Source organism: Rhinolophus sinicus, linkage group LG13 (assembly GCF_036562045.2).
Source record: "Rhinolophus sinicus isolate RSC01 linkage group LG13, ASM3656204v1, whole genome shotgun sequence".
Lineage (NCBI taxonomy): Eukaryota > Metazoa > Chordata > Mammalia > Chiroptera > Rhinolophidae > Rhinolophus > Rhinolophus sinicus.
The window spans coordinates 16,735,020-16,758,794 of record NC_133762.1 but is presented as its reverse complement, the minus strand read 5'-3'; the positions used below and the strand labels follow the sequence as shown (position 1 = coordinate 16,758,794).

The following is a 23,775-nucleotide window of genomic DNA, read 5'->3' as shown; positions in this document are numbered from 1 at the left end:
TTTGCGGTTCTTCCTCAATTGTCTGCTGCCGCCAGGGGTGCCAGGCTTGGTGCTGCTGCTGGCTGTGTAGTCGTGAGGGCAGAACTGGTTTTCTTTCAGTGCCGGAATCCATGGACACTCTGCTTTGTGACCAGCACAGGGTGTATTGACCGTCCCTATGCCCGATCAGGCTGGTTGCCTGATAACTTGAAGGTTGGTGGGAGGTCATCCCTAAAGAAGTGACCGTTTTGTTCTTTTTATTCCTCTGTTTTGAGGCTGAGCATCAGTGCTGCTTTTTATTCTCAGAATTAAGGAGGAAAAGTAAAATCTTTGGGGTTCCTGTATTGCCAGCACCTTGAGGAATTATTTACATTTGAAATTCGTTTTAAGGTAGGAATGGAGATAACAGAAGACTGTGTGACACTTAGCATCGTCTCTTTTCCACCTTCCACGTTTGTTGACTACTGCTTATAACTTCTTCAGATACGAGGTGTGATCAAACAATACGGTGAATGTCTAAATCAAAAAAATTCATTGCACTAAAAGACACATTGCCATGAATCCCACTCAGAATACTCCCCTTCACTTCGAATACACTCAGCCCATCATTCTTGCCACTTTCTGAAGCAGTTCTGGGCGTCCTCTTTCGTGAGTGTCTTTAGTTGCACGGTTGTGGCTGCCTCCATGTCCTGAATCATTTTGACTTTGGGGAAGAGCCAGAAGTCGCATGGTGCCAGATCTGGTGAATAAGGTGGATGAGGACACACCGCAATGTTTTTATTTGACAGAAATGGCCGTACCAGAAGTGATGTGAGACACAGGCTTTCCGTTGTGATCACAAAATACAGTGAATGCTGCTGCCGAGTGCCATCCAGCGGAAAGGCAGGGATCTTCAATACAGGAAGCGGCGCATCGAAACTTAGTAACAGTGTGTGACAAGTTTCAACTTGTTCGGTGCAGTCAGTCGGGAGTGAGCTATGGTTGAGAAGAGGTGTTTCAAAGTGTGCCGTAAACCATCCTCCATTATGACAACACTCCATGTCACGTCCCTTCTGGTTGGTACACGGCAATTTCTGTCAAATAAAAACATTACAGTGTGTCGTCATCCACTTTATTCACTGGATCTGGCACCATGTGACTTCTGCCTCTTCCCCAAAGTCAAAATGATTCAGGACATGGAGGCAGCCACGAAAGTGCAACTAAAGACACGAAAGAGGACTTCTAGAACTGCTTCCGAAAGTGGCAAGAACGATGGGATAAGTGTGTTCGAAGCGAGGGGGAGTATTTTGAGGGAGATTAATGCCAATGTGTCTTTTACTGTAATAATTTTTAAAAATTTAAACATTCACCGTGTTGTTTGATCGCACCTCTGGAGTGATAGGTGGCCGGTTCCTTCTATTCTGCAGTGTGCTCACGTTTTTATTTTGGAGTCGATGATAACGCCAGAGCTAGGCATGCTGCTCTTCTGAGCCTTTTCCCTGTTCTCAGCCTGTCCCCAGCACGGGGCGCAGCTGGCTCCCTTCCTGGGGCATGTGCTCAAGACCCACCTGCTTTTTTTTTTTTCCAAAGTTGATTGGGGTGACAATTATTAGTAAAGTTACATAGATTTCAGGTGTACAATTCTGTATTACATCATCTATAAATCCCATTGTGTGTTCACCACCCAGAGTCAGTTCTCCTTCCATCACCATATATTAGACCACCTGCTTCTTGAGTGCCCTTTGGCCACTGGTTCTTTGCAGATTTTAAATGAAGATTGCTCTAAGGATTAGAATTCAGCTGTCTTCGGAGCAACATTTTTAGTGTTTTTATTTTTAGCCATTTTTCTTGTGTAGGGCTGGGTCCAGTGTGTATGAGGAAAGCGGCAGGACCTTCCCAGACTGCACCTTCTCTCCACAGAGGCGTTTTGCTGCTTCTCACTTGCATCTCACATGCCAGTTTCCCAGCCTTCACCTAACGGATTACATGTACCTTCTGTCCTGAGCTGAGGCTGCGTGCGGCACTTTTGTTCTCCTTTCGCAGTATCACAGCCACCCTGGTAGCCGTGTGTCAGACGTGCGCAGTCAGACGCGCGCAGTCAGACGCGCGCAGTGCGCTTCCCTTGGTCTGTGCGACGTCACTGTGTCGTGCTCCATCAGCAACACACGTTGTCTGCCGTCTCTAACTTGAGTGTCCTTGAATACGTCATCCTTTCCCTCTTCCTCTTCCTCTGAGTGTTGTAGGTTCTACCTTTGCCCTGAGGCAGAGGAATTTACATTGTTTTGTGACCATAAAGTTGCTTGTGTCGAAGTTTATTGCTGAAGATCCATAAAATGCTTACATTATTTCCACATGTGGAAACAATGTTTATTATAGAGCCGAGGTCCCTGCTCTGATTACATTTTCTTGCTAGAGGGCGCCCTCTCTGCTCAGGCTTCCTAATAGCCTTTTCCTTCCACTTAGCCTTTTTCTTCGTAGCTTCTGTAGTTTCAGACTGTGTCATACGCGTACAGTGGGTTATCTTTGTGGCCTGCAACTTTCCTGTGAGCATTCTGTTCTCCCGAGGGTGCCTGTCCAGCACATTCCTGAGTGGACCCGCCACGAGGCCACGGCATCTCAGGTGTCCCCAGAGGCAGTGAGAGGCCCGTGGCATGGCCCTGTCCCCACTGCTACATGGCACCACCAGACTTCAGGGCAGGAAGCCTGGGCTCAGGGATGCGGGGTGGGGGTGGGGCACACACCTAGGTACGGAAGAGGAGGAGGAGGAGGAGGAGGAGGAGGAAGAAGGGGGGGGGAGGAGGAGTGATTCGCTGACTTCCCTATAATTGCCTTTAAAACCCTCGTCTTCCTAATGGATGCTTGTATTAAAATACAGTTGTTTTAGGCAGTATTGTCTAATGATGTGTGTAGAAATAGCAAAGGATTTGGAGCTTTTCTAAAAGGTTTTGACACTGCCTCAGATAATTTTAGAGGTTTTTGAATAAACTGCTAAGGAAAGAACAGAATGCAGTTGACCCATGAGCAGCTGGGGATGGGGTGCTGGCCACCTGTGCAGTGGGAAACCCGAGTGTGACTGCAGCCAGCCCTCTGCGTAGCAGGGCTCTCAACCCTGGAGCTGACCCCTGACAACACAGTGAGAACGCGCGGGTCACAGAAAATCCCACACGTACCTGGGCCCCGTGCAGCTGGAACCGTGCTATCCAAGGGGCAGCCGTCAGGAGCCCCCAAAGCCCTCACCCTGGGCATTTGCAGTGAGCCGGGGTGCTCGCAGCCCAGGGAGGACGGGCCATGCGGGGCTACTGGGACGGGGCCCTGGGCATCACGGGACAGCTGGAGCGCGGCTGTGTCTCATGCCAGGTTAGGCCCAGGTGGAGCAGATCGCCTGTGGATGACAAAACTTTACAAGAAAGTATAGGACAATTTACTTTTGATCTTGGGATTGAGAAGAATTGATTGAACAGAGATGGGGGAAAAATTTGTAGGTTTACAAAGATTTGGTATATTCAGTTACATCAAAATCAAGAACTTGTGGGTCCTGTTATACAACAATGCGTACAGTTAAGAATACTGAACTGTCCATTTAAAATGGTTAAGGTGGTAAGTTTTTGAGTTTTCACCACAACAGAAAAATTGAAGAACTTACATTCATTGGAAGCCACCATGATAAGTGAAAAGAAGTGCAAGCAAACAGAGGATGTTTGTAGCGTTTATAACCAGTAAAGGACGGGTGTCCTGACACGTGGACAAGCCCTGCAGTCACCGGGCCTTCCTGGTGCAGGCACTGGGCACAGTCGCCCCCAGCAGCCCGCATGGGATGGATTCTGGCGGGCGAGGTGCTGTTCTGCCCGTGGACGGGTGGGCAGTGGGCAGTGCCGGTCATGGTTGAGGTGGGGGTGGCCGGAGCACGCAGGTCCATGCGATGGCCTGGGCGGCCCTGGGCGTCCTCCACATGCAGAGCCTGCTGGGTGTCTGGGACCCGAGGTTCCCTGTTTAGGGACATACCCTACAGAAGTTCTTCCTAAACTGTTTGGTGAAGGACCAGATTTTATTTGATTTTTAATTTCCAGTCTGTCACAGACTGATGAGACTTTTGTAAACTGCAATAAAAATGACTAACTAGAAAACTAAGTCACAGACAAAACATGCAAACCCAGATTTTTTTCTTCTCTTACTTTCAAATAAACATTCGGTAAAATTGACCCTTTTTGTGGTGTGGTTAGTTCTCTGAGGTGTAGCGTACAGATCGGGTGGCCTCGCCAACTCAGGATGTGGGGCGCCCTGCCTACACGCCTGCCCTGGCATGTGCTTCCCCCGCTCTGCCACGAATGTGGACCCAGCACCCGTGCCTTTGAGGCTGTCTGACGCTCAGCGTGGTGGTGTTGCGAGTCACGCGGGTGGCGTGGGTGGCCGCGTCCTTTGTCCATCGTGTCATTCGCAAGGACACACACGTTGCTTCTGGGTTTGGCGGTTACACGTGTCCACAGCAGGTTTTCCGTGAACATCTGTTTTCGTTTCTCTTGGATAAATGCTTAGGCGTGCGGTTCTGGGCCGTGTGATGAGTCTGCTCTCAACTTTATGAGAAACTTCCAGACTGTTCCAGTGTGGCCGCCACATTCGGCATCCCCCGTGCTGAGGGTTCTAGGCGTGCATAGTTCACCCCACTCGTGTTGCTGGTTATTTTTAAAGCAGTTCTGATCGGTGTGTAGTGATGTCTCGCAGTTTCCCTTCCTCCCTCCCTTTGTTTTATTTTTCAATTGCTGTAGTCTGAACTTGAATTTGCCAAATGAGGGAAGACGCCGAACACGTCTCCTGTGTTTATTTTCCGTTGCTGTAAGTCCCCCACTGTCTAGCCCTGCCCCTCACCCAGGTACGCCAGCCGCTCCCCACCCTGTGTTTCTGGCACTGCCCTCCAGAAACTCGTACAGCGGGGATCTCTTGGGGGTGTCAGGGCAGCACTGAAAGAGCAGAGCCGAGCGCCCGCCGACACGAGTGCAGTGATGAGTCGTGGTGACCTCACCGCGGGGGCTTGTCTGTCCTGTGCTGGAAATGAGTGCGTTACAGCCGCAGCCGGCAGTGGGGGTGGACCTGACGGCCGCAGAGGGCCACCCAGTCTTAGACCTTTTTTTAAGCTCAAAAAATTAAAACTAAAATAGTGTTGAGGGAGAAGCACGAGGTAATTTTTAAAGCGAGGGGGTAAATAATTCAGGGTGAGGTACACGGGAGAACACAGGAAGAAGCTCCAAGGTGTTGGTCATTTTCTAGTTTGTCAATGGAAGGGGGGTCACGGTATTTATCTTGTCACTATGGATCATGACTTACGTGTTCCATATAGTCCTTTCTGGGCATAAATACTACGTAATAAAATATTAAAAGCAGAACGAACAACCCTTTTAAGATATTTCCAGATCTGTTCTGTGAAGCTAGCAGGTGACATCGCCCAACAGTAGGTCCCATTCAGCAGCAGCTCTTTAAACAAAACACCTGGAGGCACAGAGTCAGCGCCCCTGCTCTCCCTGAAGGTCCCCGTTTTCCGAGGGGCATCAGTGGGGCCCTGTGTGCTGCACTCACTTGTTCACGGCCGAATGTCCAGCTTGGAGGCCGGAGCGGGACACACGGCATGTGCTTCGCGCTCCAGGCCCGGACGTCGGAGCTGCGGCCAGCAGAGGTGGCCCGGGCCAGGTGCTCTGCGGGGTTCCCAGGTCTGGGTAGGAGTTCCCCACGTGAAGGGAGCAGGGCTTCAGGAGCCAGAGGACTCGTGACAGCACTGCCTGTGCCTGCGAGTCAGTGGTCCACCTGTCATTCCGTAGGCCAGTGGGCGTCCCCTGCTTCCCAAAGGGCCGTGTAGGGCCGGCCGGGGAGCTGTGACGGCTGCGGCCAGTGGGGTGGTGCGGGAGCAGGGCTGTGCTTCACAGATGCCCCGGCAGCAGCACAAAGAGGCCTGCGTCTTCCAGGAAGCCCTCCCGCCCATGCTTGGCGACTGCCGGTCTGGAGCTCATGGCTGCGCCACAGCCTGTGTGTGCCGGCTGGTCCGGCGGCCTGGGCCGGCCCCACTGCTCTTGGTGGCAGCACGGCAGGCTGCACCACACGTGTGCAGAACATGGCCTTTTGTTTTCAGAGATCGATGTCACTGAGGAAGGTGCAGCCTGAGGGCAGGGCTTGACCCTCCGGGAATGTGGCCTGGGGACAGACCTGTGGTGGCACAAGTGCAGTTCACGGAGACGGGCCTGCTCGCCAGAGCTTGACGTGGGCCTCAGAAGTGCCTTTGAAATTTAGTTAAAACCGCTTGAAACAGCTTCGGGAAAACAGAGTGGTGAGGCACTGCTTCAGGCAGCAGCTGGTGTACACTCTGCTTATCGCCCCAAGGAAACGGGAGGACAGCTGACCGTGCGGGGTTCAGCTGCAGACGCGCCACCAGCTCAGGAGCGTTGGGCTGCCCTGGGCTGCAGGCTGGTGCAGGGCACAGCCGGGTCCCCTGGCACTCCCTGGGGCCTGCGCACCGCGTGCTCCGCTGGGAGCCAGGTGCCTGCGGTTCCAGCAGGTGTTGGGGAAACTGAAGAAGGCAGATGACAAGAAAATGAAAGCAGCCCACACTGGAAGCTGAGGACAGTCACCAGGTAGTTCTGCAAACTACAGTGTGTAGGGTAGTATTTTTCAGATGATCTTTTTTTCCTGCATTGGAAAAATGTTTATTTCTTCTAATCATTAAGGTATACCTGTTCGTTTCAGAAAATTAGGAAAATAAAGTATTAAGAAGATGATAACTTCAGGAGTTGCCTTTAATGATTTAAAAACCTCACAAAACTTCATTATTCCTTTCTCTTCTTAACTGTCTCTCTCACTTGGCCTTCCGTGGGATTTAAATCTGTCCAGTTACAAGACGATTCCAGCTGAGCATAAAGTTAAAGGTGCGTGCTGCCTGCGACGGTTAGTTTCTAACAAGAATGCTAACTGGGAAGAGCGTGGAAATGGAGTGATTTCTGTGCTTGGACGGCATTTGTTTCATCTCTGACTTGACATATAAAATAGCCATTTGAATAGTGTTCATAGCAGCTCTTTTTTTTCTTGAAAGGCTGGTGTTTAGCTTAGGGTTACAGCCTGTGCTGAGCCTGGCTGTGGCTGTGTCCCGGTGGCAGTGTGGCCCCAGGCAGGCGGCCTGTCCTGCAGACCCGCTCTGTGCGCGTAACCTGAGGGCGACAGCCGCTTTTTCTTTTCCGTGAGTAGGACTGGCGCACAGGGCAGCGCACAGATGTGACTGAACCGCCCCCTTTTGGTCTGTGTGTCCTCGTGAAGGTGTGACCGAGTCCCTGTCACCCAGCAGGCTCCTCACTGCCTTGTCACGACATTCCTTTTCCTCCGCCTCGTCTTTACACACACGGGACCGTTTTGTGTCTAGCGTTTCTGCTTGTGCTGGTGTGTTACCCTCTCCACGGGGAGGAGTGTCCCGTGCAGCACGGACCCGCCTCCCAGGCCTCCTGCCCTCGAGCTAAGATGGCAGGATGCCATCGGAGGTGGAACCTCAAGCCACGCAGGGCCCTGCCGCCCGCTCTCCTTTCCTACAGACGCCCTGTGTGTCTGGTCTTACCTGCATCCCAGACCCACAAGCCAGGGTCGGTCGCTTTGGCTTTCCACAACTGAAATCAAAAGGAGGAAAGGTACCCTTTCCCGAGGTGCCTACCGTTTCCACGGTCTTGTCTTTCCCGAAGGTGCCGGTTTCTGTCTGCTATCATTTCCCTCCAGCCCAGGTAACTCTTGGCATTGCTTGTGTTTTAGGTCTTTGTGAGGGTTGTGTTAGTTCCTGTTTATCTGGAAATGTTCTGTTTCTCCATTGTTTCTGAGGGATGTGTTTTCCGGAAATAGAATTCTGGTTTGACAGGTTTTTTTATTTCAGCTCTTTAAAGACATGCTCCCTGCCTTCCGTGACCTCCGATGAGGAGAGTGTGGTGAAAATGATGGTCCCCATGGAACATGTCCATTTCTCTGTTGTCAGGATTTTCTCTTGGTCTTTGGTTTTCAGCAGTTAGAGTCTGCTGTGCCTGGTGTGATTTTCTTCACATGCGTTCTGTACCTGCAGCCAGAGTGACCTTAAGCCATGAACAAACTGCCTCTTGCCTGTCCCCATCAAAGTAAGTCTTTGGGGCTCTCTTCGCCTGGTTTCAGGTGTCCTCCACCAGGCCCTCTCCCCATCGTCAGGTGTTGGCTGTGCTGCTCACCACAGAGCTCCCAGCGTCTGGCGGAGAAATGACAGATGCCACATGGGAAGACTGTCTTGTGAATGAAGTTACAGCCCCTGAAGCCCCAGCAACACAAGGGGGATCGTCTTCATCCCCACGGTCCCGTAGGGACAGTGTTGCACAGTCGCTGTGCTGTGACGCGTGGCTCCTGGTGGTCACAGGAGCAGGGAAGTCAGCAGACTGTCCCCTGAGTCCATGCAGAACAGGGGACTTTGTTTCTGTGACCTTTGGCTTGCCGATGAGGGTCGCTGTTCCCACACCTGATAATCGCGTTACCATGCCAGTCGGAAGCCTCGGAATGTGTTGTGGTGTGTGTCTGGTGTGAGCCGTGGTGGCCTCCACTGCTGTGCTGTCAGGCAGTCAGGGGACCTGCTGGGTGAGGCGGCAGCTCCCAGCCCCCCCATAGAGGGTCCTCAGATGGCGGCGTGACAGCACTGTGTTTCTTTGCAGTGGTATCTGTTCTGTGGCTTTTGAATTTGTCTTCCGGCTTAAATGTCTCTGCTTGCTGTATGCTGCCTTGTCAGGTACACTGCCGGGGAAAAGAGTGAGCTAACTGGTGAGGAGTGACGCTGAGCACCCTCGGATGGTGTCTGTGAAAAATGCCCTCACCTGTCACACAGCTTTCCCAGCGGTTTTTATGTGAACAGCGGTGCCTTGCTGCCCTCTGGCCTCGTTGTTCTGTGTGGCAACACATGGCTTTGAATTTTGCCGTCTTGATTAAAAATGTATATTCAGGACATCTCTTCCTTACATCCCTCAGTGTGTGCCTGCATGTTTGTTTTGTATTTGTGCAAAGTTAATTTTGAGGACTAAGCAAGTCACACGCCACGCCTTCCTGTCTATCGTACGTAAGCGTACGTGGGCGCCTGTAAGACCCAACTTCTGACATATTCCCAGGAGAACCATTATATGACCTCTAGGTGCTATGCCTGCTCCTGGAATTGAGTCCGGTTGTGTTGGATCACAGCTGTGCCCCATTCTCTTACATGTTGGGCACTTTCGTGTTTCAGAGGCAGAGGTGGGGACTGCGGACAGGCAACAGACTGTCTGGCCCACAAGACTGAAGAACTTACTGTCTTCCCGGTACAGAAAGCTGGCCAGCGCCTGCTCTGAAGTCAATAGCACTTTGGAGATGGCACCAAAGTAAACCTAAGTGTAAAGTTTGTGCTGACTGCTGTATCTAGCCTGCTCTTTTCTTGTGTTGGTGTACTTGGCTTTGGTAAGTAAATGTGTCAGTTGTTTCATTAAAATATAAGGAGGGTTGGTCTTTCACTCGGAAAAGTCCAAACGCTTTGGAATTAGATTGAGAGGGAGGCCACGTTCGGATGTTTGCCGATGCTTAGAAGAATTTGGGGCTGCCAGACCCAGGTTGACTGGACCCTCCGTCTAGGTCCTTTTGATGGGCCAGTGGCCGAAACAGGCAGACTCCAAATGAACAGCTTTCTCTGGAGTTCTGATGTCAAGGGACTGTTTGCTGGCAAGTGAGCACGCAGGGCTGAGCTCCAGACCCTGGGCTGCAGGGACATTGGTGGCCAGGTAGGCTGGGGTTCTTTCTCAGTGTGGTTACAGGCTAGCTGCTCACGAAAGCCATCTAGGAAGTGACTTGTTGTAAAAGGAGCCTCTGGGGAGGGCGCACACACCTGGACACACAGGTAGACAAGGCCTTGTGGCCACTCACTTTCTCAGAATGACAGCTTTGTGGTTTTATCAAAATGATACATAAATTTATAAAAATTCTAGCAGTACAGAAAAGCATAGAGAAGACCGTGATTTGAAAAATCAAGGAGTGGCATAGAAACAGGTAAAGAAATGGTGTTCAACAAAGAGGAAGTCTTTTCCCCTCTGGTCCCTGGTCCCTGCCAGAAACAACCAGATGGCCAGATACTTCCCTACCAGTCACCTTCGTGCAGTATTTTAAAGAGGAGCATTTGTTTCATTTCCCTTGAATTTGGCAAACAGAAGTTTCTGTCGAGGTGACAGGCCGGAATTGCTGCTCTCGCCACCAGCAAACCTCCACCCTTCTCGAGGGAGCCATCGTCCCCGGTCCCAGGATCACCACCTGCTGGGCGGTGGGGACTCTGCACACCCACACTTCCCGTGTCCCTTCCAGGTTTGTGACCTTTGCGTTGGGCTTTGTCGCCAGAGCTCCCACAGTCCTTCACCCTGGTTCTGACGTCCCCGGGGGCTCAGGCCTGCCTGCGGCCCTGTTACCCTGGTTTCCATGTCACTGCCTCCTTTTGGTTCGCATCTTCACTGGCTGGATTGTAGCACCAGATCGGTTTTTTCTAGAAGCTCTGGTTTCATAAGCTCTCACATCCACGGGAATGTTCGTGTGCTCCTCTGTCTGTGGGGAACTTTCCTGGTTGTGACATTCCTGAGTCACAGGTGTTTGAACGTCCCTCGCTGTGTCCTGGCGCTGAGTGTGACAGGCTCGATCTGCTCAGTTTGGGCAGGGGACGCCACGCACAGTGACTTGGGATGATACCTCGGTGTTCGCTCTCTGGATTTGGGGAGCTACGTCTTCATTAAGCAAGTATTAGCCTTCAGGGTGTGGCTGGCAAGTCACTGGAGCTAAGAAACTTATTTCTAAGGTTTTGCAAGTCTGTGATCCGTACCTGCTAAGAAGGTGGTCGTGAACCAAGACGGGCCTTACCTGGAGCCAGGCCAGTGTGTGGTGGTTCTTCTCGGGCGGCCTGAGAGGAGGGCGTGGTGGTGGCCACCAGCACCGTGACGTGGGGCGGGCGCACTCACCCAGCTTCTGCTGCGTCACCATTTAGAGTCCCATGTCTGCTGGCTGTCGTCAGGCAGGTGACGTGGCCAGCTGCCTCTAGATGTCTTAGGTCGGTCTCTTATAGAGCAGACATTGTCCCGTGGGTGGGGTCCAGCAGCCCACTATGCAGTAGGCATTGAGTGTCTGAGCATAGAAAGTGCTTCGTCCAGTTTGTACTGGTCCAGAACAGCTCCTGCGGAGCGAAACACCAGCCTAGTGGGCAGCAGCTGAGCGTGCACCTCTGTGGTGCTCTGTCATGGACGAAATGGGGCGACACCTGCTGGTGGGGTGCTGGCCAGGCCCGCCCCTTCGTCACCACCCGCAGAACGGCTGCTGCGTCCCACAGGTCTCTGGCTCTCTGCCAGCCCAGCCCCCGGGGTGAGTGTTCTCCTCTCCATCGGCAGGTGAGGAAGGACATGCCCAAGGTCACAGCCAGGCTTTCAAAACTGGGCCTAGAACCCTCACCTCCATCAACTCTCGTGGTCATGCGACTTCGTTGTTTCCTGCCCCCAGCCACACGTCACTACCCAGCGACTTAACCTGGCTGGTGTCCCTGGGCTGTTTGGGTTCAGGTCCTGACTTCACCTGTCTGTGCTTCGTCTCTTCACCTGTGATATTGCCATCATACCTGTGTCCTGAGGTGGGGGGGGGCCTGACCCCTGTGGACTGCCACACGCAGGGACCCAGTCCAGCGGCCAAGGTGAGCACCGGAGGGAGTTGGGGCCCCGGCACATCCTGCTGTCTGCTGTGAGCGTCCTGTCGTCTGTCCCATCTGCAGTGTGGGTTGTGATTGGGTGTGGGGAAAGGCGTGGGCCTCTGCAGGAGTGTGGGCCACCCCTCACCCGCCCTGGTAGCCACCAGCGCTCTTACCCCGTGTTCTCTTTCTTGAGTTCCCCTTCATTAGATTGGCTGTCAGCGCTTTCCCCAAGCTCTTGCGCTTATGTGTTCTTTCAGCATTACACGAGGTTGATAATAGAACTCTAGGCCGAAAATCTTTTCTGTTTAGAATTTGAAACGTTTTTTGGTTTGGGGAAGTTCTCAGTTTTGACTGGAATGTTCAAGTGTGACCTCGATGCTTGACGGGGCCTCAGTTTGCACACTTGACTCTTCTCTCAGCTCTTGTTTTGGTTTGAATTGACTGGTTTTCTTAGTTGGCTGTGTTCTTTGCCTTTCCGACTCCTGCTGGAAAAGATTTCCTCTTTTCTCTGTGCTGGTTCTCCTAAGATCCTTCCTGAACTGTATCGTGTGGTCCCTGCTTCGGCCTCCGGCCACGTCAGCCCCATGCTTGCGCCCATCTGCTCAGTTCAGACCTTGCTGCGGAGCGGCCATCTCCAAGGATCCTCACCCTTCCACGCTCCTTTTCTGCACCACTTCCAGCTCTGAGGGCTTCAGAAGTTTGTTTGCCACTTTTCCTCTGGGGTCACCAGCTGTTTTTTGTATTTTGTTTTTTAATTGGTAGACAATTTTGTAGAGCAGTTTTAGGTTTACAGAAAAATTGCATGGAATGTACACGAGTTCCCATGTAGTCCCCCCACCCCAGAGTTTCGCCCATTACCAACTAACATCTTGCGTTACTGCGTTGCTATGGTCAGTGATGCCATGTTGATTCATTGTCATTAACCAAGGCCGTAGTTTGCACGAGCGTCCCTCTCGCTGTCGCACGTTCTGTGGGTTTGGACACTGTATGATCACAGGTATCCACCGTTCTAGTGTCATACGAGATAGTTTCACTGCCCTAAAATTCCTCTGTGTTCCGTCCATTAATCCTTCCCTGTCCCCTAACCCCTGGCGACCCGTGATCTGTCACTCACTGTCCCTATAGTTGTACCTTTTCCAGGAGGTTGTGTAGTTGGAATCACACGGGTGCAGCCTTTTCAGGCTTCTCTCACTTAGTCATGTGCATTTAAGGTTCCTCCGTGTCTTTTCATGGCCCGGCGGCTCATTTCTTGTTAGTGCTGAGTAATATTCCACTGTCTGGATGGACGCAGTTTATCATTCACCTACTGAAGGACATCTTGGTTGCTTCTGAGTTTTGGTGGTTATGAACACATCGACTTGGTCAGTGATGAGTGTAAACGTTACGTCCGTCCCCTACCTTTCGGGTGGCTGCCCTCCGTGCCGGCTGCCAGTGAGCGGTGCAGCTGGGCGGCTCCTGGGCCTTGGCCCGCCCACCGCTCCTCTCACAGATGCAGACAGATTTGCGAGATCTGGAGCCTCCCTCCGAGGGGCATGACCGCGAAGCTGTACCCCACGTACTTCCTGGAAAGGCAGCCTGTTAGTGTTTGCTAACGTGAAGCAATGGGAACGCTCCTTTAGCAAGTCACAGCTTTAGACAGTGTGTGCCTTTTGGTGTTGCCAGTGATTTTACATCTGGCCTTTGCTGCTGATACCAATATGTTGCGTTATCTGTAGTTCAGACTTATTTTCATGGTCTAAACTGACCCAGTAACCTTGAATTGGTCCAGTAATTAGCTGTTAATTTCAATTTTAATTGAGATAATTACAGGTTCACATGTAGTTGTAAGAAAGTACACAGACACTGCCTGTTCCCCCAGGGGTGACATTCTGCAAAACTAGTTTAATCTCACAGCCAGGCTGCTGGTGTGGTACGATCGACTGGTCTTCTCCGATTTCCCCAGTTGTCTTTTACGTGTGTGTGTGTGTACACGCATGCATGCACGCACGCTGGTTTGTGTGTTCACCACTAGAGTCACCATATTAAGCGTTTCCAACCGCACAGGGACCCTCGTGATGTCTTTTACAGTCACACTCACCTCCCATCGCTACCCCCTGGCAAACACCAGTCTAATCTGTCTTACAGGTCTAGAATTTGATCATTTCAAAAACGTTACATAAGTGGAACTGTGCCATATTGACCTTTGGGGTTGGTTTTTATCTGCTCAGCGTAATTCCCTCCACACTCATCCACGTTGTTCTGTGTGATTTGCAGAGCAGTAGTAAGTGGTATATGTGTACCATTCAGTTGATGGCATCCAGACTGATTCCAGTTTGGGGCTATTACAAATGAAGCTGCTGTGAACGTTTGTGTACAGGTTTTTGTATGAACATATTTTCTTTTCTCTTGGATAAATTACCTGGGAGTGGAACTGCTGGGTCCCGCATGGCAGGTGTGTGCCAAACAGTTGCGAGAGTTGCCTTGGGCCCTTGGTAATCCACGTGTTCTCTGCCCCCACACTCGACACCCATTCATCTGCCTTCTGGAGGTTGCTTTGTGTTTGCGGGCGGGACGGAGCTCGTGTAAGCACTCGTCCGTGTTCCTGAGGGAGGTCCGGCCCCGGCACTGGGCAAGGTGCTGTGAGAGCTGCCCTGGCATGTGTGTTGGCAGCTTGCGCTCTTTGTGCCGAGCATGTCCCTTTGGTGCAGCCCCTCACTTGTTGGTGGACATTTGGGTTCTTTGCAGACTCGGCTGCTGTGAATAAAACTGTCCGAACATTTGTGTACCAGTCTGTGTGTGGACGTAAGTTCTCATTATTGCAGGTAAGCGCCATGCCAGCAGTGGAATTAATTGCTGGGTCGTGTGGTGTTAACTTTTAAGTCCCAGCAAACGGTTTTCTAAAAGGGTTGCACATTCTCCGCGCCGACGAGACTTGGTGCTGGTTCCCATCCCCACCCGCACTTGCTGTGACCCATCTCTCATACCGGCTCCTCTAGGAGATGTGTGACGGTGTCTCCGTTCAGTTGTGTTTTTCAATGATGATGAGCATCTTCTCACGTCCTGTTGACCATCTAGGTAGCTTTTGAAGCAGCCACATCTTTTGCCCATGTTTCTAAATTCGGGGATTTTTTTGTCTTAATAATTGAGTTGTGTATGTTTTCATGTGTTGTGGCCCTGAGTCCCCTTTCAGGTGTATGTAACAGGAGTGTGCCCTCGTTCTGTGCCTGCCTTTTCATCAGGACCAAGCAGCACAGGCTGACGGTGTGTCTTGAAATCAGGTAGGCTAAGTCTTCCAGCTTTGTTCTTTTATTAACGTTACTGGGCTAATGGAAGCCCGTTGTATTGCCCTACAAATTTTGAAGCCAGTTTGTCATTTTTCTACAAAAACGCCTGAAGCTTACATTGAATCTGTAGGTTAATTTGGAGAGAATTGTATCGTAACCATCTGAGTCTCCTAATCCATGAGTCTGGTGAATCTCGCTTCCTTCTTAGACCTTTCATTTCTCTCCGCAGCACATAGTTTTCAGTGTGTGGTCTTGTACGTCTTTTGTTAAGTGTTACTCCTAAATGATACTCTGGCTTTGGACGCTGCTGTGGGTGAAATGTATACATACAGCAGCCCCTCCTTGTGCATGGAGGTCACGTCCAAGACCCCCAGTGGCTACCTGACATGGTAGACAGTACCGAATGCTCTATACACACACTTTGTTTTTTCTGTACATACACACCTGTGATGAAGGTTAACTTATAAAGTAGGTCCCGTAAGGGGTTAACAACAGTAACTAATAATAAAGCAGAGCAGTTACAACAATGCGCTGTAATAAAAGGTATGTGAATGGCTTTGTGGCCATTATGAAGTAAAATGAGGGGACCTGAACACAACCAGTACTGGGACAGGCCATCTGATCACCGAGATGGCTGAGTGACTGATGGGCGGGAGCAGAGGCAGCGCGGATGCTTTGAACAAAGGGATGATGCACGTCCTGCGGGTCAGAGCGGGACGGCGTCAGATTTCGTCACGCTACTCAGAAGGGCACGCAATTGAACACTTATGAATTGTTTGTTTCTGGAATTTTCTGTGCGACATTTTTGAACTGCGGTTGACTGGAACTGCAGAAAGTGAGATCAAGATGGGGGGACTTCTGCAATAAAATTTTGCAGTTGTTTTACTGCTGTCAAAGAAAAATAGGTTATTTTAAATATTACACTTGTTTCCTGTGACTTATTCTAGTTGGGTTTTTTGTAGGTTCCTTAGGATTTTCTAGGTACACAGCCAAGTCATCTGAATAGGGACACGTTTATGTCTGTGTTTGTTTAAAATCTCTGCCATCTTGACCGGAAGTGGGACTTTTTAGTCTTTGTTGCATTTTCAGGAGCCCAGGAACAGTGTTGAGTGGAGGTGCCAAGAGGGAGCATCCTTGTCAGAGTCTGGTCTTAAGAGAAAAAAGCATTCAGAGTTTCCCGACTGAGCACATGCGTGTTAGCTGTAGGTGTTTGCTTAGCTGCCCGTTCAGACTGAGAGTTCCCTTTTATTCCCAATACGATGAGAATTCTTAAAATCATGACTTGGTGTTGGATTTTACCAAATGCTTTTATGAATCTTTGAGGTGACCATGTGGTTTATCTCACTTGTTCTATTAAAATAGTGAATTGCATTGATTGTTTTGAAATGTTAAATCAAGCTTGCATTCCTGGGATAATTTCTGCTGGGTCATGGTTTATATAACTTTTTGTATCTTGTTAAATTCCATTTGCTAATACTTTGTTAAGTATTTTTGCATCGATGTTTGTGAGGGATTTATTTTGATAATGTCTTTGTCAGGTTTGAGTTAGGGTTGTACTGGCTCCAAAAACAAGTTGGTAAAAGTCCCGCCTTTGTTTTTGAAAAAGTTTGTCTAACATTGATGTCACTTTTCCTTGATATTATTTAGTAGAAAAACCTTCTGGGCCTGGAGTTTTCTATTCCTGATTTGATTGTTAATGACCCTAGGGCTGCTGAGATTTTCTGTTTGATCCTGTGTTCGTTTCTGGTAAATCGTGTTATTCAAGGTATCTGTTCATTTGGTCTGATTTCTTGGCGTCAAGTTGTCCATCATCTTGTCTCACTGTCTTCTTTCCTGTAGGGACTAGCGAGGAGCCCTCTTCCTTTCTTTCCTTGTGCTGCTAAGTTTTGTTCCTTTTTTTCCCTTTATCAGTCTGGCCAGTTATTTATCAATTTTGTTGTTTTCAAAGAACCAACCGTTGGCTTTATTACAATCTGTCTGTTTTCTATTTTGTTGATTTCTGCTCTTTATTATTTCCTTCCTTTCATTTCTTTTGGGTTTTCCCTGCTGCTTTATAGCTTGGACTTCAGGTCTTGATTAATATGTTGTGTTTTGTTGTTATTTAATTTAAAATATTTTCTAATTCCCCTTGCGATTTCTTCTTTGAGCTACCTGTCACTTGGAAGTGTGTTGTTTAATATTAAATACTTGAGGTTTTCATAGATACCTTACTGTTTATTGGGTTTCTAACCTAATTCTGTTAAGGTCAGGTAACATACTGTATGACTTCAAACCATTTAAATGTGTTGAAACTTGTCTTAAGGTTCATTATGTAGTTTGTCTTGGTGGTTTTTAAGATGTTGGATGTCATGTAAGTATCAGTTAGGTCATGGTTGATTATGTTCTTCAGATTGTCAGTGTTTTTCCTGGTCTGTTTTTTTTTGGGGGGGTGTCACTTTCTGAGAGGGGTATTAAGATTTTCATAGCTGTGAGGCTTGTCTGTGTCTCCCTTTAATTCTGTCTTCCTGTGTTCTCAGGCTCTGTCTGAAGTGTATCTCTTGTAGATGCATATGGTCGGGTCTTGCGTATTTATCCATTCTGACAATCTCTTCATTTCTCTCATCGCTTTTTAGCTGGAGGCTGCCATAGGGATGACAGTAAGTGCACGTAATTTTTACAGCCTCTTTGGGGCAGGCCACATGCACAGTCGGGCCCCGCCTCACATGTGGGTGCCCCGTCTCTACATTATGGTCCCACAAACAGCCCTGTGACTTTGTGCTTTGAACCGTCGCGTGGAGTAAAGCCCGTCAGCTCTGTGGCTGCAGTTTTTACCTTCACTCTTTGATGTTTCCTTTACTTCCCTTGTAGATCACCCTGCCATGGCGGACCAGAGACAGCGCTCCCTGTCTACCTCAGGGGAGTCACTGTACCATGTGCTCGGGCTGGACAAGAATGCGACCTCAGATGACATCAAAAAGTCCTACCGGTAAGAGCTGTGCCCCTCCCGGGGGCCTGTCAGAGCTGTGCCCCTCCCGGGGGCCTGTCGTGCCCCGTGTGGTTTGCTTTGCACTGACCAAGAACCACTAACTGCATTTCACTGGAATGTTGCATCTTTGCATGTGTGGTGTGTTCCATTGTAGCTTAAACCTGTTACATATACTCCTGTTTTCTTGGCAACAGCACATAGCACTTGTAGTTGCTGCAGACTGTGTGCACTGGAGTGGACAGCTCTGTGGGGAACAGGTGTGAGCTGGGCAGGGGGGCTGCAGGGCGTCGCTGCAGTGGCAGTGCTGTCGCCTTCCCATTGAACTTGAGGGACGTGCCCCTTACATGGGGTTCCATTGACTGAGCTGTAAGAGACACACCATCACTAGTCCAGACGCCTCAGCTGGATTTCCTCTATGTTCTCTGCACTGTGGACTGACAAACGCACGTTCAGGCGTTCTAGTGCCCTCGCCTTGCTTTTCGCTTCATTTAGGAAATGTGCAGTCAGCTGCCAGGCCAGACACTAGACGCTGGCGCTCGGGTTTGCCTGGCGCTGTGGGAAGCTCCCGGGTGACCCACTGCAGGCTGGGCCAGGCCGGCGTCTCCCCTGTGCATGGATGGGGCGGGAGCTTTGGCCTGAAATGACTGCAGAGATTTCTTTTGACCCTGACATTCTTGAATTCTGTGGAAAGCTGTGGCGTGTGCTGGTCCTGGGCAGTTGTGTCTGCGCTGGCCCTCTGTCCAGTGGATGGACGTGAAGACAAGGCACGGCATGGCTTTGGTTTGCAGGAAACTTGCCTTGAAGTATCACCCTGACAAGAACCCTGACAATCCCGAGGCCGCGGACAAGTTCAAGGAGATCAACAACGCCCACGCCATCCTGACGGACGCCACCAAGCGGAACATCTACGACAAGTACGGCTCGCTGGGGCTGTACGTGGCCGAGCAGTTCGGGGAGGAGAACGTCAATACCTACTTCGTGCTGTCCAGCTGGTGGGCCAAGGTGAGGGCTGCAGCCGTCGGGGCTCTCGCGGGGCGTCCCGGGCCGTGCGCCATGGCTCTGGGCCACGGCGGCCTTTGTCCTCGTCCTGCGTCATCCCGTAACACTCCTAGTGCACAGTGCCAGCGTGTCAGCACCGTTCTCACGCTCGGTCACCGTCAGTTCTCCAGAAGGTAGAGCGAGGACGCAGCCTGGCGCGGTGGGGGTGTTTTGTTCCATTGCTGGGAACACTCATTGGAAGTCTCACCTGAGAAGCCTTTGCCGTATTCCCGTGTTGTCTTTTCTTTTTTAACATTCCTCCTTTATCTTACGCGCCCACCCCATGTCAGGCCGAGGCTGTGCCCGCTGGCACAGCGCTGGGCATAGGAAGCCCACCGTACCTTTCTAAACTGTCGTCCTCCCGCCTCTGGCCCCTCCGCTCGCTGCCATCCCTGTCCCCCAGGTGGTCGGCCAGCCCTGCTCTGCGCAGAGCCGCCATGCAGGCCCCTCCTCCCCCTGCAGGCCCTGTTTGTCGTGTGCGGGCTGCTGACCTGCTGCTACTGCTGCTGCTGCTTGTGTTGCTGCTTCAACTGCTGCTGTGGGCGCTGCAAGCCCAGGGCGCCGGAGGCCGAGGACGGCGACTTCTACGTGTCCCCCGAGGACCTGGAGGCACAGCTGCAGTCGGACGAGCGCGGTGAGTGCGAGCCGGGCCGCGTCGTGCGTGGGGCGCCGCCAGCGCGGGCCCTCAACGGTGTCCACCTGTCTTGTCAAACAGGAGGGCACTGACACTGTGCCGGGAGTGTGTGTGGTGGCAGCTGGGACTGTTGAGGTGTGAACGTGGACACCAGAGGTAAAAGCAGACGCACAGGGCCGTCCCCGCCTTCACTGTGGTAGCCGTAGTACCGAGGGGGCGGGGCCACGGGCTGGCGGTGACTGACAGGAAGGCGTGCTGGGTGGCGGTCAGCGCACAGCCTCTCCCCTCCGAGCGCTTGTCCCGCAACCTCTGGCCCAGTAGAGGAACCAGGCGACGGAGTGTTGTCACCGGAGGACGTGCTGTCAGGGGCCGGACGGCGAGGCAGCCGTCCTCGTCCAATGAACACGCGTGTGGTTGCTTTTCAGAGGCCACAGACACGCCGATTGTCATACAGCCAGCGTCTGCCACAGAGACCACCCAGCTCACGGCCGACTCCCACCCCAGCTACCACACCGACGGGTTCAATTAAGCGCAGGAGCAGCCGTGACGGGGAGACGCCCGCACCGGCCTCGTCACCTTAGGATCATGAACTGTAGTCCCAGCGTGGGGGGGCCACTGCGCCGGGTCCCCCGACCCCCGCCACGTGAAGCGCGTAGCATGCCGTATTTACAGCCGTTTAGCTACGTCGTCGTCTTCTGTGTCTCCTTTCTAAGCATGTACGGGGTCACGCTCCATGTCTGTCTGTGCTGCGAGCCGGGTGCAGTGTGGCCGCCCTGGCCAGACGCTGGAGCCCCCAAGGCTGCCCCTCCCTGGTATCCCTGGGGCCGCAGTGGGGGCCGTCCCTGCAGTGTGGCCACGGGCACGGCCCCCCAGCGCCCAGTGTTGGCAGCGAGGACAGTTTGCACAGGACCTGTTCGTCTCGTGTGCGTGGCCGTGTGGCGGGGTTCTTCCCGCGGGTGAGTTTGCTGAGACCACGTGCTCTGCCTGTGTCTGGCCTGAGTCCCCACGTCCCAGGGACCCACAGCTCCTGTCCTTCAAGTGGTCCCTCAGGCCACGAGCTGGACAGACAGGGCCCCCCCTTCTCTGCATCACCCTCCACATTCCTTCAGGCCTACCTGGCCTCTTTGTAATCTCTTGTGGACCTCAGAACCACAAGCAGTAGCAGCGGCCCAATTAGTCATAGTCAGAGGGACTGGGAATCCAGGTTGCTGGTGGTGCACAGCTGCACGGCCCCCCTCGGCCCCCCGATGTTCCTGCCCACCCCCTTCCTTTAGATGCTCCCTTCGGCCTCGTGGATGCTTCTGGCAGAACTGGGTCCTCAGGTCCCTGGGGGAGGACCAGAAGGACCAAGGGCACACTCTGGCCGAGCGAGGTCGGGTCCGGGGAGCCCTAGTGCCCTTGGGCTTGTTAGCCAGCAGCCAGACCACGGGCCCCCTGACCACTGTCGCGAGCAGCACCTTCTGTGAACTGCAGAAGTCGTCTGTCTTAACTGTGTCCCAGACCTTGTAGGGGGTGTCCCTGCTGCGGGGACTGAAGAAACGTGGGTTATGATGTGCCCGTGCCAGCAGACTGCATGTGGTGCAGCCCTGCTGGGCCCAGGCTAGCCACTGGAGACCCGAGCGGCCCAAGTGGGCCTGGTTTCTGCAGCACAAACCTGACGGCTGCTGCTGAGCGTCCCTGGGTTTCCAGGAGAAAAGGATGAGCTGGAGAAGCTGTGCGGGGGCAGTTCCCTGGCTCAGAGGGACCAAAACACGTTCCTGAAGCCACTGTCCTCACCCGCTGCCCTCGCCTGCTCACCCAGGGCCGTGCAGAGGGCAGGTCGTGTGGCCAGGATGTGGCTGATCAACACAGCAATGTCAGGACAGAACGGACGCTCTGAAAGCAGTGCGCCCGGCCGAGTGCTCTTGCAGGCTGTTTGGTCCCGCTGGGTTTGTTTTCTGCCCGTGAAAAGGATCCTGGAGACATTCGGTGAGAGGGGAGCTGTGCGCTGTGATGCGAAATTAGAAACAATTTGCTGACATCAGGACTCATAAAAGGATATGAAATTCATTGTTTGGCACAAGGGAAGAGACGAGACGGGGGCGTTTTCTCTGCCACCCAGCATGGCAGCTGCGGGATTCAGCCTGAGCTGTAGGCCGTAGGCAACCTTTGTGATGTTTCTGGGAATACCTTAGGAAATGAGTTCTTTTCCCCCAGAATGGCCAAGAACCCGGCTTCAATCTTGCAGTGGCTGTGCTGTCCCTGGGCCTGGCCTCAGCCCAGCCAAGGCCCATCACGTGTCGCTGGGTGTCTTCCAGTTACAGGAGCTGTTGATCCTTTGCTAGACACACGGGCCCCCCTAGGGTGATGGCCTGGTACCCCAGAACACTTTGCAGTTTCACTGGGTCAGTTTCAGACCCCCGTCCTGCTTCAGGACCAGACCCCTAGGCGCATTTCCTTCTCTCACGTGCTCAGTTTCCCTGCTAAGTAGAGGTGTCTGGAGACGCACCCCGTTGGTGTGCTAAAGGGGGGGCTCAGCTTCACTTGGGGCTCCCAGAGTCAGGGCCACATGTGGCCAGTGCTGGTGTCGGTACACGACGAAGCCCCCTCGTTTTGCCAAGAGCAGGGCTTGCCGGGCACCAGACCAGTGTGCCTACGGGCCAGGCAGCACTGGCCATGTGTGGCGCAGGGCAGGCGATGGCCGCTGCAGGTAGGTTTGCTTCTCTGCTCAGTGATGTGCTCCTGTCTTCCTCTCCAGCTTCCTTCGCGTTTCAAATTGCGTCTGATGTGGCCCTCAGTGTGTTGCGCCTTCCTAGCTGTCCGGGCGCACACCCAGGCAGCGGCAGGCGGGCAGCGCTGGGTGCCGTTTCTGTCCTTCCCTGGCTCTCGGCACGTCCTGCCAGGGACCTCATTCCTTTCCCATGTTCTGAGCTGTGAACCCACGTGACACAGGACTGACGTTTTGTTTTTTGTTACTTTGGTTGTGACCCATCCTCCTGTGGAATTGGTGAAGCTCCATTTTATAGCCCTTACAAGCACGGTGGGGCGTGTGCTGTGGCTGCAGCCGTGTCCCGTGTGTGCGTGTGTGTGCGCGCGGGCCCCACAATGGCCTCTGGCTCCTTGGCGGGCGAGCTGGGTGGGAGCGGGGTCCCTGAGACCTTCACTGGGAGCACGGAAGGGAAAGCGGACCCTGCCGTGTGCCCGGTTTGTTCGGATGGCCGGGTCTGGCGCCTGAGGGCACTGCAGGGAACGCCCCTGCCAGGGTCGGGTACCAGAGCTGCCAGGGTGGTGAGTGTCCCCATGTGACATCTAGGAGGTGGCTAGAAACCCTCTCCTCCCTTGAAACTTTAAACCAACTTTGTAAGCATCAGGTACAATCAGTGACAAAGCTGCATTCTAAATGGGTCTCTGTCCTGGCCACACACCGGTCGGCCCGAGGGTGGGTCCTGCAGGCGGCACCTTTCGGTAGACGGTTTCACTGGGAAGTACGGTTGTGTTTTGCTCTAAGTGAGGGAGGCAGTTGACAGTGAAGTATATTTGCATTGTTTTTAAGAACTTAAGTGTAAATGCATGGAAAGCCGTCGTCCATGCCCAGTTTTGTCCTGTGACTGGAACCCGACCATCCACGTGCGCACCGAAGGGCAGGCTGGAGGTGACGGTGGTTTCCCATGGTGACCTCCGTCTTGTATGTCTGAATGTTGACTTAAAGATAACTTGTAAAATAAATGTTTTCACTGCGGACCAGGTGTGTGTCTTACTTAACGATCCCTGCAGGTCTCACACTGAGGGGCTGGGACCTCACTCCTACCTTCCTGCTCCAAGTGTGGACAGACGCCCCTCCCCTCATTTCCTCAATATTCACAGGAGTGAAGAAGGAACGTGTGAGCTGTGAAACCCGTAAGCCAAGGGCAGCTCAGTCTGTGGGGTCTGCAGCCCCCCTGGGATATGTCCAGGCAAGGCGGTGGCCAACAGCACTGCCCCTCCCTCCAGACAGCAGCACCCTCCTTCCTGCTGCTGGGTAGTGACCATCCAGCCTGAGGAGCCAGGCCGCTGATGTCTGGACAGCAGGCCCATCAGCCGGCACTGCAAGGCCGGGGGTGGGGTGGCAGAGGACGCCTGGTGCAGGCCAGCCAGCCCCTCCCCTCCCAGGACAGTGGCTGCCGTGCGCTCAGGACAGTGGCTGTCACGACTGGGCCTGTGCTCTCCTTTGACCCTTGGGTGTCAACCTCTCGTCCTGACT

The 23,775-nt window shown here is 52.6% G+C and overlaps 1 protein-coding gene across 6 annotated transcripts in view; it reads left to right on the top strand.

The window, feature by feature from the left end:
• DNAJC5 (DnaJ heat shock protein family (Hsp40) member C5) overlaps window positions 1-23,276 on the top strand; it is a 31,451-nt gene extending 8,175 nt beyond the window's left edge. For 2 of the 6 annotated variants that reach the window (XM_074317628.1, XM_074317631.1), the window contains exons 2-6: window positions 17,532-17,555; window positions 17,767-17,884; window positions 18,673-18,886; window positions 19,385-19,556; window positions 19,982-23,276. In XM_074317628.1, coding sequence (XP_074173729.1) covers window positions 17,778-17,884; window positions 18,673-18,886; window positions 19,385-19,556; window positions 19,982-20,085 — 597 coding nt within the window. In that variant the 5' untranslated portion in view covers window positions 17,532-17,555; window positions 17,767-17,777 and the 3' untranslated portion in view covers window positions 20,086-23,276. Of the gene's footprint in view, window positions 1-9,199; window positions 9,409-17,531; window positions 17,556-17,766; window positions 17,885-18,672; window positions 18,887-19,384; window positions 19,557-19,637; window positions 19,713-19,981 lie in introns of all 6 variants that reach the window. The other 4 variants (XR_012491206.1, XR_012491207.1, XM_074317630.1 and 1 more) reach the window with 4 other exon arrangements.
• The last annotated feature ends 499 nt before the right edge of the window (window positions 23,277-23,775 follow it).